The sequence below is a fragment of the Antennarius striatus genome, chromosome 9, assembly GCF_040054535.1.
Source record: "Antennarius striatus isolate MH-2024 chromosome 9, ASM4005453v1, whole genome shotgun sequence".
Lineage (NCBI taxonomy): Eukaryota > Metazoa > Chordata > Actinopteri > Lophiiformes > Antennariidae > Antennarius > Antennarius striatus.
The window spans coordinates 5,929,510-5,947,278 of record NC_090784.1 but is presented as its reverse complement, the minus strand read 5'-3'; the positions used below and the strand labels follow the sequence as shown (position 1 = coordinate 5,947,278).

At 39.5% G+C, this 17,769-nt stretch overlaps 1 protein-coding gene across 4 annotated transcripts in view; it reads right to left on the bottom strand.

Moving 5' to 3' along the window:
- Positions 1 to 8,323: 8,323 nt before the first annotated feature.
- rspo2 (R-spondin 2) overlaps positions 8,324 to 17,769 on the bottom strand; it is a 54,142-nt gene continuing 44,696 nt past the window's right edge. For all 4 annotated transcript variants that reach the window (XM_068323962.1, XM_068323964.1, XM_068323963.1 and 1 more), the window contains one exon: positions 8,324 to 9,743. In XM_068323962.1, the coding sequence (XP_068180063.1) occupies positions 9,628 to 9,743 (116 nt within the window). In that variant the 3' untranslated portion in view covers positions 8,324 to 9,627. The remainder of the gene's footprint in view (positions 9,744 to 17,769) is intronic.

Genomic DNA, 17,769 nt, shown 5'->3' with positions numbered 1-17,769 from the left:
ATACCATCTACAGGGTGACCAAAAATCAAGAGTATCCTGAAAATGTGAAACATAAATGAAAGAGTTCAGTTTGCACAGTTAGCCTTTGTGGGAGCAGAACTCCTTGTTATGTATAACACACCCCACAGACTCCAAGGGGTCCAGCAGCAGGGGGTCACATTTATTGTGATATTCACAATTTTAATACATGTCAAAGAATGGCACTGTTTTTAATGTAAGACCTGAAGAATATTAAATTTCATTGCACGTTATATTTTCTTTGAAATAACATTTATTAAAACAATGAATGTATCCTGTATTATACACAAAGTGGGGCTCACTTGAAGCACAGATTATATCTATTAATAACATCATATGTTTACAAGGACTTGCATCTAAAAGTGACAGAAGCAGACTATCAACTTAATTCAAGATGTCAAAATTTATTGACACTCATAGAAATCTCAGATTGGTATATATATCCTCAGAGATGAACTCCAATCTCTTGTCTTTCACACAGATGCCATAGAACAGACAGAAGCGTAATCCTGCTGGCTACAAGTTTTGCTGCAACTGCTGTCCTCGTATGAGTGAATGTGGTTTCTGCTGCAGGTTCTGAGGATGTCTACACCAGCCTTTCAATTTGAAAAACCATAGATAAATGTTCACGTGTTCAATTAAGTTGTTAGTCTGCTTCAGCCAGTTTTCAATGTGAATCATTTGAAATATCTGACGTTGTCAATAAATATACTCACACCACATAACTCTTGCCTTTCATCTTTCAAACAGATGCCACACAACACAGAAGCGTAAACCTTCTCATTGCAGGTTTTTCAGGAATTAATCCAAGAATGAGTGAATGATTAATAGCAATTATGTGATCATCAAAAAATTGTAACCCATTGACAAGGATTTGATGTTGGATGTATGACACTTAATCTCATGTGTCACCATGCAGCCACAAGTACTTGTATGTTCATTAAGTGACGTTCTCCACTGGCCTCAAATAATCTAGACTTCCGGAGGCAGCTTCATTTTCCAGGGGTGGTCTGCTGTCCAAATGCGACGCAGGCTCAGACCGGCCCAGTTCTGTCGTGCTTCACTTGTCATCCAGTATGGAAAACGGAAGTATGGCATCTCGCCATAATAGTGTGCATGTTATTGCATTACTTATCAATTATAATGACCACCAAGTTAAAATAAATGGCCTGGTGTTAATTCACTGCAGACATGGGGCGTTTACTAGCATGACGTACAATAGTATCTTTTATAGGTAAAAGGTATTGCATGTGACAAGCAGAACAATGGTAAACCTGTGGTTGTTGTTCAAACCTGTGTTTATGATGTAATCCCCAACACCCACACACACACACTCACACATACACACAACAAATGTACTGTACATGTAAATGCCAGCAGACACACATGCCACTCCCATCCACCCATGAAGGGGGTGAAGCGCCATGCCAGGCCTGGCTTGCGCTGAGACGGATGCCCCATTCTACGCCCCCTTACCAACAGAGCAGCTGCCAAACCACACAAGGAGATAGTAAATGAAAGCAGTGGGCTCTGTTCAGTTTACGCACACACACACACACACACACACACACACACACACACACACACACACACACACACACACACACACACACAAACACACCATGCGGTTTATTTTATCTAACTCATTCACACACAGAGAACACAATGCAGGCAGGCAGGCAGCAATTAGGGGACTGTTCGTTGCTGAACTAAATTATACTAGCTCAATAAATCTTCAGGCAAGCATATTTAAAATGTACAAAAGTAAAGTGCTGGGGCGGTACGTTGAGGAATTCACAGGATGTTGATGTTGTTTGTGATTTCATTAGAAACTCTGACTGGATGGTATCCAGACAAACGCAAATGACAGTCAGATCTTCAGATCTTTCAGATGCAGAACTGAAAGCTGAACAAACTGTAATACTGAGATTTCTGGATGTTGTGTTTCAGTCTCTGGATTTCTAAGTCAGAAAAATGTTGATTTGATGTCCGAATTTAAAGAACAACTTCAGGTTGTCAGGAAAGTACTGATTTTTAATAGATTACAATGAAAGCTGGCTTGTTCTAATTCAAATTCGAACTGGCACGGTTAAGCTTTTCTCATAGAAAAATTGCCTTCAAAAACTGTAAAACAGTTAGAAACAAAGTGGTATCTTTCAGGTTGTCCTAGAAAATGTATACTCTTCAACACAATTTTGTATAATATGCAGTTATCAGTCTATGTTTCAAACATGTTTCTGCATCAACTGCTCAACGTAGACAATTCATGTGTCATTATATCTATTAACTAATTTCTCAGGCAAAAGTAGTAAATCAGAAGAGTCTGGCACGTGTTTCTGAAGATGACAAACTTATGTTGCTACTGGTGTTCATAATGAAACAAAAGGATTGTCTCTCAGTCAAAGTGGAGGTTGAATCAGCACCAGTGATGAATGCCCTCACATGTTCCTTTGACAATAGGGTGGAAGAATACTTGACTTGCCTACATGGTTAGTGCTGACACCTAGTGGATCATTTCAGACAAATTGCACTTTCTATCCTGATTAGTGACACCACACATTGCTTTACAGTCGTTCATCTTTGAATCCTGTTTATCTGTTGGGAAGTGTTTTGTTGGCACCCTAAATTTCACTTTCACGTTCTAAACAGATGAGAGGGCTGTGCTGTTCCAAACGGGCTAGGTGAAGCTACAGTCATTAAAAAGGTTTTATTATGATAATTGGGCTATTACTGGACCGACATTGATGCTGGTCATGCAAAACATTGACTAGACATCGGGTCAGAGACAGGAGCTTGAAGTAAAGTGGAGTGATCCTTGTTACAGTTTGTTAGCAGTGGACAAACACACATGACATTGCCATCCCTAAAGCTAGGCCACTAAAAATGAATGATGGAAGTGAATATTCCATTCAATGTGAAATTAATAACATATGATTGGATGCACAGCATTAAATTGTTGTATGGTATTTGTCTGTCAAAACATATTAGTCAGGTTTACTTCGCGGTTGGCAAAATATAAATCATTACGAAGTAATTTCCCAATTGGGAACGATGGATTGTGTAATACTTTTTCAAATGAATAACACTACAGAAAATAACTTGGTAATGCTTTCTATTAATCTTTTCCTTGATTGGATCCAGAGGGCCAGAATACATACAACATTGCCTGTAATATCTCATTCAACTGCAAATGTTTCAGACTCTTATCCAACAGATTAGTCATCACTTTCTACAGTTAATCACTTAAACCAGCAACAGCAGAGAGCAGAGAATGAACCGGAGGCTCCACCGCAGGTCACACAGCAAAGGCTGGAAGCCAATCACACAGACGCACACTATCATGGCTGGAAAACCGCTGACATGGGGTCAAGACCTCACCTTCAGCTGAGTTGATTAAACACAGTCTACTTGCCCACGCACTTGCCCAGTACAATGTGCCATGCTGAGGATGACGACTGGGAGCGTTATTGGCTCCAGTATTTCCAGATCCCAGTCCAGTTAGAGAGACTGAGGTACAACATGCTGCTACAGTGGCTCCACATCCACCCACTCCCCATTCCCTGGCTTCTTTTTAGGTGGAGGATAAAGTTTGTTCGCACATATTTGTAGGTATAAATGATTATTTCCTCAACAGACCCTCCAAGTTGGGGCAAAGGTTGCTTTTGAAACAAGGAGCTGCATAATCCACCCCTGAATGGAGGCGGACAATGAGGCCCTAATTTACCCCCTGCTGCCCTCATACCCACTTAATGTCTGTTTACCCTCCATGCAACACTTGGCCAAGGTGAGAAGTACCCCCCTCCCACCCCCAGACCCACTGCCACCACATAACACTGCTATACGCCAAAAGTGTCAGTTATGGCTCAGATACAACCCTTATGGGCCTTACTGAGCATAATTTATTCAATTCAAATGGTCTTAATATACTTTAATAAGACCTGTTTTCGATTAATTCTCCCTTGAAGCCGGTAGTAACACGGCTACTAGGCACATATAAAAACTGAATGAATGGAGAAGGGCTGCCAGAGAGTCAGAAAGGGGAAAATAGGAATCCTTGTGGATTTGTCCTCACCAGCTGGCTCTGGAGACCAATATAATGGTTGTGCCCATGGCTCTCAGAGCAGCAGTTAGTAGAAATATCTGCCCAGCCTGTAATGTGTTTAAGGTGCACAATGTGATTCCGTTCAAGTCATAAAGCCCTTGCGTGTCATATCCTGAGAGGGAGGATGGAGCTGCTTGGATATATTCCCCTCAAGTGATCAGGGACAATGACTTTGTGTTATATTTGGACCCACATGTAAAAGAAAAGGCCAAACTGTTCAGACGAACATGTGCTTAAGTAGGCCAAAAATTGCTTACAGCACCCACAGGACACACCACACCAGGTCAGCATAGAAATGCCTGTCTGTTCCGTGTAATGGATGGTGATAAAAAGTCCAACGTCCCTCACTGCACCTGCTGTTATGAATCCCAGCTACAGAAACACTACCACAGCAAGTGGCTCATAAATATTCCCCATTTGTCATCCGAGAATGAAACAAAAACAGCATGGTGATATTAATACGCAAGGTGAATAATAGGAACATGAATCTTTCCACTTCCTGTCAAGCAGGTGAGGCAGATGTGGAAGAAGTAAATGACTGGGATCACCAAGGACTTCCAGTACAGCTACATTCTACAATTTCCTGTTTCAAAAGTCACAAACCAAACAACTGTCACAAACACTTAGTTTTCATCGAAGAACGTATTTATTTGGGGATTAACTTGTTACCTAGCAACTTCAAATGTAGGCAAAATCTGCACTGAGAGTTGACTTTGGATAGCATTTTTGCAATTAGGGGTGACTTTAGCAATAAAATTCACCCATTAATGCCACCATTTAGTGGGTTTGTACACACCATGATGGCTAACATATGTCAAACTTGTTCAAAATATTAAGACCTCTTGTCCTTTCACACTGCTATGTTCCTACTCGTTGCTGCTTTAGCCTGCGCCAAGCACCGTGGCTAACCCATAATGATTCCAGATTTCCCTCAGCTGTAAGGGCAAGCAATGCCTCATTATACAGTTATTAAAAACAGCAAATTATTACAACATTTATTATACTGGGCAATCTTATTTGCCTCGCCAATGTCATAACTTCCATTTCAGCCATCTGCATTGGAACAAATGTGTCACCTATGCCACAGTTGGACACTCACAGTCGGCTACAGTAAGTGAATGGCCGATAAAAGCCCCTCCCCTCGTCCGCTCACTGTCTTCTGAGCTTCATTTATTGTGTACAATAGATGCCTTTATGTGCCATAACAACTGGCTTTAAACGCACAGATTGCTGTCACTGATCTATGTAGTGTAGAGCCCTCGGTCATTTCCTGCTAGTGGTTTCACTTGTTGGGCCTTTGAAAGAGGCTATATTAATAGAACCCAGCAAAACTAATGAAAATGCTCTCTGTCAGATTAAAAGACAGCTTCAGTCTCAGCCACCTAACCACATTTAGCACAAACATTAGAGCACACACACATACATACATCCACAGCGGCATGTGTACACACATACTCTGTGAGTACAGAAGTGGTTTACAGTGGGAGGACCAGTCCTCCTGATGTGTGAATGGCTGCAAACCCTCTATACAACTTAGAGAATACCATCAGTGTCCTGTTTATGTTTCAGCAACAGAGACAGACAAGTGGATCGAAATCAAAGGAAAGAGGTGATGAGAAATAGAGAGACCCATTCCTCAAAAATGTGTTGTTTATTTGCATCGTAGACACAGCAATATGTGCTGTAGTGGTGGTCTTGAGCTTAATGAATCCACTTCAGTGCAGTTCCTCTCCGTAACCCTTTAGGTTTAATCCCCCAGTCTGGAGCAGTGATAGTCTGGCCCAGAGGATGACATCTGTGAATCGTTCATTAACTTGTAACCAACAGCAGATGTATTTCAAAACAAGTCACTACATCGAAGCCTCATTTCACTCCATGCAGCAGTCACTTTTTTTGCTTCATTCACTTCTGAATCACTTATTCCATGGAGCCACCTATTTACCTCACACTGAAAAGAACATGCAATTACTAACAATGAAGAGTGTTATGTTTGGTATATCATAATGTGAAAAGAACATAAAACTGTTAATGTTTGGACAAGGCAACTTAGGTATATCCAGGTGCAAACTGAGAGTATTTTATCCTTCTACCACTAATCAGTTGCAAAATTAAACTTGTACCTTTTTATTCAATTTTACTATTGATTTTGAGTCTTATTTAATATTTTCTGGTTGTGTTCACATGTGACATTTTATTACAGTGAGTAGCTTAGGAACGCAGTGAGTAGCGCTGTTATCTCACAGCAAGAAGTTCCGAACTTCAATTCCACCTCAGGCCTGTCTGTTCAGAGTTTGTATGTTCCCCTCGTGTCCTCGTGGGTTCTCTTCAGGCTCTCCAAGATTATTATTATCTTCAAGAAGAGACAAATTCCAAAAAAGATTCAGATAGTTGATTGTAGTTGAGAAAATTTACCAAATAAAATTATTTTCGTAATGAGGTGCGTGTCTCTTTTGTCTTTATGAAGAATCACAGCGGAAGTGTTCACATATCCTCAACATTTTTGTCAATAACTGTCGAATGTCTATTTTCACTTTCAGTTAAACAACCACTAATTTTTGTTGAATTACCGTAGCCCCCGTTGAATGATCCTCCGGCCACCATGTTTTATTTTCAATTTTCAGTGTCCTGAATAGAATCTGTACAGCCACAGCACATCTGGAATAGCTGTGCATGCATACTTACTTAGGTGTACAATACATTAAAAACTGGCATGTAGAGTAACACAACAGATGATCACAGGTCTGATAATATGAGAAGGAAGCGTTCTCTACAATATTTTCCTATTAGCACCTACCAGATGAAACAGCCATAAAAACGACTTGGCTGATGATGGCAGCCATTGGTTCGTGCTGTGTAGGTGAGCATTGATGAGGCATTGAAGAAATGATTCTCTCTAACCAATAAGCAGTCTCTAATATTTAATTTTACCTTTTATCAATTAATCAGCCCTCTGTAACCCCACTGAAGGTGGCGCTTAAAATGTAGTACCATTTACAAGTTTTTTGGCACTGCTTACCCAATGGAAAACCAAAAAAGGCAAGTAGAGTCGAGTAGAGTTGAGCCGGTACCACGTAGTGGAAATGCGGCTCAAATAGCTGAGACAAGACCTCTCATAAAGGTCTTGGTATGCTTCCAGGCAGACTGTGGTGCAGTTTGTTTGTGATGTGAAAGAAAGAAGACCAACCACAGACAGTTTAAGAAGCAATCTTGTAACTGATCCGTTTAGGCCTCATACAGACCTAAATAATAATGTAAAAATCATTTGGAAACCATAGCAACACATATGCATGCCAGTTTCAGTTTTTCCTCTGTGAAAGGTGTTATGTACTTCTGGCTCAGACTCTGATGTCATAATGTCTGACTGATTAAAATGCTTTAGCTTTAGCTTTGTCCCTTGGTGAAAGCATTTAGCTGTGGAAATGAATAACCTCTAAAATAAAATGACTGTTGGCACCTTCAGCACCTGTTACAGATGTTCAGCCAAAAGCAGTTGCATAAATGGTGGACAGTAAGTCATATAAAGAGTAGTACATTTCATCACTGACAACCTCTCCACATAAATATAACACCAGAGCAGGCAGAGCATCTGCAAGGGTGACATACAGCTGATGTGACACAATGTGATTCATGTGCTACTGTACGTCCATAAGCTGTCTGGCAGATTCAGCAGATTTTTTTTGTCTTTCGGCACAATGATTATAAGGTGTGGATCTCAGGCTAAATTGTCCGTGACTTACATTAAATATCCCCTTTATACAAGTCAGTCTTAGCCTAAAAAATACTTTAATGTGCTTTTTATTTGATGTTTTAAGACCGTATAAGTGGATAAGTGGGACATGCATCACATAAAGACGTGATCAAATTTGTGTGCGTGATGAAAGACAATCGCCAAAGCCAAGTACATGTTGTTAGGGCGTTAAAGTATGATGTTAAGAATAAATGAGCCACCAAAGACACGTAATGGATTTGTACCATTTGTGAGGATACGTCATTGTGAATTACAAACCCTTAACAGTGCCGTCATGCTGTTAAGGCTCAATTGACCATACCCAATCCTTTGGCTGGAGGTAGAAGTGTGACATGATGGATTTCACAAATGTTTTTGAAATCACATAATTGTACACCGAAGTGAAATAAGGAAATGTCAGTTTGAGAGCATAGCCATTAATATTAAAGCCAGAGACAGTAATGAAGGTCTTCATACAGTCACATGAAATGTATTTTAATAAAACACAATGTACACATACGCAGTCCTATGACCATACATTTGCTGGATCCTAATTATTAAACATATAATATGTCAAAGCATAGTTTGTCTTTTTTCCTCTTCTTTAAAACATTGAAATCAGTAGATGAGGTCAAATGAATGTAATACGACACTTTGTGTGACATCGGACAAAAAACATTTTCCACGTGTTAAAGATATGCACTGTTATAAGGAAGTCAAAGAATATTTCAGCATATAAGAGTAACAGTATGAGGCAAAACTTCTCACTGAACAAAAAAAAGTACAAAATAGAATTAATAAATAAATCAAATATATACCATATAAATGAAATAGCTATGTAGCGGCTATGTTTATTGTTTGTTTTTATCATTTTACTCTGTAGCTTGCTATTACAACTTTTTTTTAAATTTCTAAAACATTTAGAACGATGAACAAGTCAGTACTGAAAATACAGTAATAAGCTTCCATAATTAGATAAACTATGTACACATGAGTCTGTTGCCATGCTAGTCCAACAACTAATTTCCTTATTTTTTTATCCACACTATACAGTTAGAGCATAAAGCGGTCTGAACGTAAACAGTTTGTGCTGAGAATAAAATATTTTGCAACTATGCATGGTAATTTCTTTAATATTACTCTCAAAAATGTACATAACATAAAGGCCACACATGAGAACGCTATCGTCTCCATTTAGAAGGGCAGGTGAGGGCAGTTTTGACATAAATATAGGACCAACAAGAAAACAGTCTCTTTTCTTGTCCATCAGAATCATCTTATCTCTTCTTTCTTCCATCCTCTGTCGTTCAACCTATCCCTCTCCTCCCCCTTTTCTTTCCACCAGCAGTTTAGCTTGCCAACTCCATCACCACCTCCTCTATCCACCTCCCTCTATTTAGCTTTCTTGCCTCCACAGTCTCTGGTTGCCCGTCCGTTTTCCTCCACCTTGCATCATGACATTGTCAATGACGGGAAATTAGTTCAGTAATGTCAACTGTAACAGTCCACAAGGCTTAGAGAACAGAATCCCCCGGCTGGTCACTGCAGCAGGGGAAAGCGACGGGGAGGCATGAAGCATGTGTTAAGTGTGTTGATACTGACATTATATGTTAGACATATATTTTTGTAGTGATGGACTGAGTCCAGGGGCGGTTGGGGGTTGGGCTGGCAGGCAGATGGGCAGGTGGGCTTGTGGTGGGGTAGCCGTCGGTCAGAACATGGGTGTAGCAGCAGCTAGCAGCTTTGCGTTGATTTCAATGGAAGTCCGTAGTTTCAGTTTTCACTGGCTGGTGCGCGCAGATGCCAAGTGGTCGCTGTGCTGGTTCTGGGCGCGAAATCTCAGTCTCTGCTTGTTCTTCTTCTTTGGTTCTTTGGATCGGTGCTTCCCTGAACCACCTGGGAGAGACAAGCACAAAGGGGAAAAAAAAAAAAAAGATTAGCGTTTTCAAGCAGCACTAGAGCTCATTACTGTCAGAATGACAACAGTATACATGTCAGATTATATAGGTGGAGTTACAGCCAAGCAAAGTTGCCTCTACACTACAGTCCCAGACCTTCAGTGGAGATGTTAAACACCTTGTCATACAGAGGGGCACAGTGTCATTTTCAGTTGTAATCTACTTGTTTTGTTCATTGTAAAACACGTACATAGTACTGATAGCTGACTTCCATTTGGGACTTTAACAGGCTCTGAGGCCATTAGCAGAAAACAAGAACCCAGCATTTCAGCATTTATAAGGTACTGTATCTTATTGTGAAAAGATCCTCACAGAAAACATATGGTGACCTGACCAAGCTGACGTCACTATAAAGAGATAGTAGATACTTTTCTGTAGGTAGTCTATTGTATTGTACCACACAAAATCAGTCAGAATCAAACTTGGAACATTTTCTCAAGGATTTGATCAATTGATTATTGATCATCAGTGCAGAATAGATCTTCTGCTTCTACAATAATTTCTGACGATCAACATAATGATAAGTGTAAAAGATTCTTTTTCCAGCAACATAGTCATGACCTGTGAGCTAGGCAGAATGATTTTTACTTTAAAGCAGCAGCACATAAAAGCACAACTGTCGGCTGTGGAATACATTATGTGAACTCAACATGTTTATTTGGGTGGGAGAACTCAGGATTTTGGACCTGACCACGGATTTGATTAGACTGTCCAAGAGTTACGGAAATTTGAAAAAGGTGTTGGAATAGGAAGAAAACCACTTGGAATTTTTGGGATTACAGCAATGAACCTTTTAAGAGAAAAACTGTGTTTTGAGGATTCATGGCTCAGAATTTCTAAAAAATGCCCTTGCATTAAGTTTTGTCAATGAAAATGGCACACTTATATAAAGAAATGACCCATATGTGAGGGAACATCACATATCAGGTCTTCATTGGCTCCAACTTTCAGGACTAAACCTCATTTTTAAACAAATGTCTGCACAACCCGACACTTTTCACTGTCACTGCAATAGTGAGGGGAGATAAGTATGGGATGTTGCATAACTCTCTTTCCAAGTTGGAGAGGTCCCTCAGCCCAAGGTTAATGCATCCCAGGTTTCATTGGGATGGGCAAGGCATGCTGGGAACTGACTTCCTGCTTTCATGGAAGTTTGTGTGGTGGAGGTTCTGCACCCACGGCTCTCTGTGACAGCGAAAACTCTGGCTACCAAACCACAAGGCAACAATCTGGCTGCCAAGGCCACAAATAAGATAACGAGGTGTGTGTGCTAGATGTATGTGTGTGAGGGGGGAGTGAGTGTGAGGGAATTTAAGGGAAAAGAAAATCTAATGGGGGGAAAAGTGGAGTAAGTCTTGGATGATGAGACGCTATCTGGATTCTGATCTAGAACACAAAGAAACAAGCCACGCTATGGTTCGCTGAAGGGGGACGCACAGGAAAATGCTACAGAAAAACAAGTCTCATTTAGTTGCCTGATTCTGGGTCCAATTAATGCACTTGTTCAAGTTTTTTTTTTTTTTTCTCATGACAAAAAGAATGGTGTATCAAATGGGGCATTATCTGTAACCGCCGTCTCAAATATGCTGGGATTGTGGTAGAAGTCTAAGCACCAAAGACTTACAGTAATTCCCTTCCTTAGAGCTGGTCTGTTAAGTCGATATAAAAATATTCACGCGTTTAAGTCGACACATGTAAGAAAGTAAGATATCGCTCTGCTAATTTGGTCTCTGGATGAACAAAACAGATGCATGCAAACATCAAATCATCTCAGAACTATTTCCTGCAATTAATCTAATCTCGTTATTTCAAATCACATTGCCAATCTCAGCCATGGCTATAAAGTCTCTCGCACACAACTCCTAGTTAAAATCACCCTTGGAAAACAACTTAATTTCTGTAAATTAGATTCCCTCCAATTGACAAATATTACTAAGAGACTTTGTACACTTGCGTACGCCACTTCAGATTTTTTGCATGACTTATGGCATGATGTTATTTGTTGAAGTAAATCTGAAGCTGAACGGCATTTGGCCTACAGGTTCATTTTCCTAATTACTATTTAAATAGGTGATTTTAATTCAAAACAGCGTTGCTAGGTACCTGATAAACATGGCTTTCGTTGCAACCAACTCAAGATGTATTACATTTAATGGCAATAAAGTATGGTGCAGCATTAATACCTTTCTGTAACGGGACCATTCCTTGGACGCAAGGCAACATTTAAACTAAAAAAGCCTTCATTTACAGCAATTGCCTGAAACTGAAATACTTAATGTGAGAATTAAGCTTAAAAGTAGTTTTCCTGGCTAGTTCAGGACTGGGCAGGAGATCTGTGACCCAAAGAGTTTTACGCTCTCTGCTACAGCACTCATAACACACATTTATGTGAATAAAAGTGCCAGAAAGAAACAAATTCAGCAGCTGCACATTCATAGCAAACTACTGAGTTTGAGAGGCATAAAATACAGATTTCATTGACTAATTGGTCTTTTTTTTTTTTGATTAGTCAACTTTTAAAAAAAAATTTTGATCCAACCTGGGGCAATTATAACACTGCGCCCCCTGAACTAATTATAAATTGTTTGTCTGCATTACTACAAAAATGTGTAACATGATAAAACAAGCAAAAAGATGAAGATGAGGTAAATCCTCACCCTCATTAGATGTCATCTCAACTTTAGGCTTGAGTGAATTTGTTCCTAAATTCACGCATCAATTCATAAATTATTTCATTGCATTGACTGCATTCTAAATATACTTTAACACACAGAAACAGATACTTAGAATAACATTTAATACTTACATTCTTTGGACTAAATAATCAAGCCAGCTAATGCTGACAGAACACATTTTGTTACTGTAGATACTGCATTTCCCACATGTCCCATAAATACAAAACACAAAGTACAGTATCTGTAATTTTTAGGTATTTTATAGGCTCCAAACCATGATTATTGTGGAATAAAACAACTAAATAGGTAGCTTGACTCCAACTCTTTTTTTCTTGGTTTTTATATTGCGTCTTTTCTTGTACAAAGTTGATGACAGCAGTAAAGCTGCCATACAAAACAATCATTTAAAAAAAGAAGAAAAAGCTGATAGTCTCCAGTCTCCAGTCTTCACCTTTAAGTGTACTATTCTAAATCACCAATTTGGGGATATAATAAAAACGCTGTTGCACATATTCCTGCTATGTACCGGTTACTGACAGATGAACCCCATATTGCTTCTGCTCTGGAGAAACTCAGCCCATCATGATGGAGGAATTTGATCCTGATCTTGTTTAAGAAGCTATTGACAAGTTCTGACTTTTATGAGTCTACCATTCCCCTACAGAAACTAAATCCAGATCAATACCAGCATTATCGCTGTTATTCATAATAGACATCTGCTGAAACTTCATATACTCACCTATACAACTACTTCAAACAATATTTCATAACCAAATTTCAATGCTGACAGCTAGAGGGCAACCAATCCCCACGAAAGCCCCTTCCCCTAGCATCTGATACAGTTCTAAGAGATAGTCTATCATATCTACCCATTTAGCTGTTCCTCAGGGCACCGCATACTCAGAGCACTGAGCTTTCATCATCTGATATTTACGATCGAAATAATCACTTAAACTGATTACCGGGGTTCACAGAGGAAACAGTTTAATTTGCCTGGAAAGATATGATTAAGTCATTTCAATAGCTTTCAAAACCAAGAACAAATTCATAAATCTTAGATAGTTTTGTCTTGGAAAGCACAGCAGGTCTCTGTCATTGTTCTGAGTTTTAACTGGCACAGTAAGGGCCGACTCGAACGAGCATGGCTTTTATCAGAAAATTAAAATAATACTTTATACTTTTCTTTCCACTCTGTCTGCATTTACAATCACTGCAGCAAACCATAATTCCACCAATGTTTAGTTTTCCGTAGCAGATACAATCTTTCTCTGCCAGCATGACATTTGTGTTCAGCTTTAAAATGAAGAGTTAATGAAACAAACAAACAAAAATCTCCAGAGCAAATCAAAATGTTTTGTATTTCTGAATCAGAAGCAGAGCCTGTGGTAGGACGCTTGTTTACCGCTGTCAAAAATGACCTTTTTGTGCATCTGGTGTCTGCATGTGCATTTGTGAATGATATACACGACCTTTAAGTCTCTGTGGCAGGGACTATGAGCTTCTATATATCACCTATTTGGGCTTGAGAAATGCTTTCATACTGTCATTTCCAATTTTTGCAATTGCCAAACCAGTGAGAAAAGTAATATTAAGCTTCTCTGAAACTCCCACTGTGGTTGACGTTTCTTAATAACCTTCCAAAGCCCGCTGGGATCCACAACTTTTCTCTTTGTTCAACATCAAGTTCTTTCCCTTTTCACCTCTCTGTGCCCCAGTGATGCTTTTTGAAGCTCTCAGCAATAATTGAGACAGCATGGTGAAGATTCAACTAAAAATTAAATGCTATTATATGTATCATTTTATTAGACTTGCACTGTAGAATAACATTTCCTTGCAGAGTGGCAAAATAACTACTTGTCCAATAGATTCCTGAAAGATAACCAGTGAAAGTCATATTCAGGAGGAAAGGAAGCCCTTTGTCAAAAATGAATAAGTTTGTTACCAAAAAAAAAAGGTGATCAAACTCAGTAGTATATATAATTTTACACAAGAAAGTTCATTTCATGTTGCAGTGTCATATTTCTTTGAAATCAGGCTGTAAGATATTGCTTTTAAATTTCTAGGGCTGAGGCTATTGTGTGGGTGTCTCTGTATGTCGCCCTATAATCACAGAGGCCATGACCTGCTAAAAAGAGCAAAGTACCAACTCTCGACTGTCGGCGCAATCCAAGTGATTTCATCCACTAACGGCTCCAGCGGCAGTGTAGGAATCGAAAGCCTAATCTTATCTCCATTGCTTGTGGTTTGAGAAAAATCAATGGCTGACCTCAAGAAGGCATTAAGACATACGGTAAATCGGATCCTATACTGCTGAAAACTCTCCCCCGCTCTCCTGTTACCCCATCTCTCTACTCCACACAGACGGTCAATTAATAACTTTCGTAGGACCTGGACAGGGGGGGGGGGAGACAGGAGAAAACATCCAAACAGTTTTGAAGAAGATTCAAGTGGAGTTAAGGAAGGTAAAGCTGGAATTTTTGGCGGCTTGTCTTTTTCATAAACAGCCAAAGCTAAGGCCATTATTTGTGAGGGAAGAAGAGAACTACTGGCGCCAGTGAGATTTGATTTCAGTGGCAGAAATTGGATTAGCAGCCATTAAGGGCCTCCTCACACATACATTTATAATGCTGTGAAGGGGAAAGGATCTGTAGCCAGCCTCTGCTCTCTTTACTCACACACAGACAACTCCTCCGTCTGGGAAAAGGTTAGGGATGATGATACTGCCCTACGCTGCCGCTGAACTTGTTTATCAGTTGATTTATAGGTGGGACATAGTGGTATGACCTCAAGTGGCCCATAGTTCAAGAAGGCATAAGCCAGAGGCAGGACAAAACTTTTAATGTCATGTCATGCTGTTAGCATACAGGGAATAATGATCTAATATTAAATAAAGAGGGAAACATGATACAACAGAAGAAAGAAAAAACAACAGAAATTTTGTAACAAATACAGACCTGGATAAAGTTTAAAATCTACAATTTTTGGGAGGAACTCCACTGGGAAATACTCAGGAGAGACACAAACATTAAATGCATGCAAAAAAAAAAATCAGCCTTTTGACAAAGAGGACAATCATTAACAAGAAGCTCATCTTTCCAACCAACTGACAAGAGGCTCTCTGCACAACGTTACTTAGCCCTAACAAGTTTACTCTGGATCACACTCTTTCATTCACTCTTCCATTTTTTTCATTGCCTTTCCACGCGCTCTGCTTACTATCACCACACTGCAGAGGTGAGAATGATTTAAAACATATGCATTCCAATTTGAAAAGCTAATGTTAGGATTAGCTTGTCCATTATTTTCTCATCGAGTGAGGCGGACGATCCATGAAGAGATTTTAAAAGCAGGTTAGCTCACTGCTCGGCTCTTTGATGGTTCATTTCACTGACAAAAAGTCCAAGCGAAAACCTGACTCGGAGATTAACGTGTCTAAGCGGAGAAGTCCCAGCAAAACACGCATGAGTGACGCAGCGATTAATATGACTGATGGACAAGCACAGACAGCGTGTTTTTTTCCCCTCTGGAGAAGGTTGATCACCAGTAAGACACAGCTGCAACCTGCCCACGGAGGCTGCAGAACAAACGATGAGTCGGCCCATTCAACTTTCTCTCCATCATTCGACTCTACTATGTTTCCATACTGTACCCTTATGCTGTTCAGGCTACCACCTCTGGCTTATCACGTAGAAACTTTTTCATGGCAGATGTTAAATCAGGCCAATTTCCAAATAACTCATACACTCATACACTAGGAACCGGCTTTCTACCACACCTTGACGTAAACGCTATACTGTTTGAGGAATGTCGGAAAGTTGGTATAATTATTTCTTCCTACTGTACTAGGAAAAGTGGAATGGAATAATGTCTTAGGTCAGATTCCCAGTTGGAAACTTGGCAACTTGTCTCCAGTTTCTGAGATAGGCTAAACTTTGAGCAACAATATGGCCATAAAAACCTTTCAAATAGTCCCTAAATTGCCTTATAGGAATACTCCAGTTACACATTAAAACAAACTGTGTTTGGCAAGATCAATGGATATGTAATCGATGTATTATTCATAGTAAAATCAATTACAGTGCATTAATAACTTGTTGCATAAACAGACTGCTTTCATCACTCAGCCCCTTTCATCTATTTATTTTATTATAAAAACAGAAAAGTTGGTCTGGACGCTTTTTTCACGTGCCCCACTTCTCCAACCAAACACAGGTGAAGAATTCAAGGCTCACTAAAAGTTGGTTGATGCTCGATTGATGGGGTGGGAAGGAAAAGAAAAAGACCTCTTAATAGCTAGGCTATGCACAAAGCTAACTAATTCTAGTGTGAACTTGTAGTCAAACCAGATTAAAAAGCCTAAATTAGCCACTTTTGTTGTGTTACAAATTTGTAGCGGATGGTTGCCGAGTGAAACCAGATGTAAAAAAAAACTCTGGTATCACTTGTGAAAAAGCTTTTTTTTAAAAAAAAAAAAATTAGTATTAGAATAAGTGATTCTATTGCATGTCGTTCTGCCAGCTGTATGTTGACATTCATTTTGTTTTTCCATACTAGAAAAACAAGAATTTTTCTTCCAATTTACTGCTCAGATTTCATCTTAATGTAGCTGCCGATTTGAGTTACACTTAACTGGCTATGCTAGTCTGTTAAAGCAATTATAAGAGCAACTATTTGATAATAAGGAGGATTTTACACCACCCAATATGTCCATGATACTTGACTGGATTTCATGATACATTACTGAAACGTCCTGGAACGGTCAAACCTCCGCAACCTGAGGAACCCTGAAACTTTAGAACCTCTGTGGAACAGATTTACAGCTTCTGACTATTGATTTAATGTTTTCTTTTCATGTATTTGCACTTGTGTAACAGCTAAGTTAAGTGTATTGATATTGCTTCACACTTGTTTTACTTTACATGACGACTGCAGAACTAACCACTCTCTAGACTGGGGGGAAGTTAAAAAGGGTCCCACACGGGACCAGATGGTTTCTCACCAATCCATGTAACGTTTATTAGTTTAAAGCTGTGCTGTGCAAGATTTGTGTGGAAAAATACACCTGGCTTTTCAATCTAAACTGAATAACCGGGACTCAACAAGGAATATCATCCTATAGTTGTAATAGTTGAGTCAAAGTAATTTCTAATTACCGCTTCATGTACAAACAGAGAATGTTTCATATAAACTTCAAAACAAAATATACATGCAACCAAAACTACAATGAACAGCTGCCACATCCTGGAAATACTTACTGAACAACAATGCGAAATGTCATCGTCCTGACAG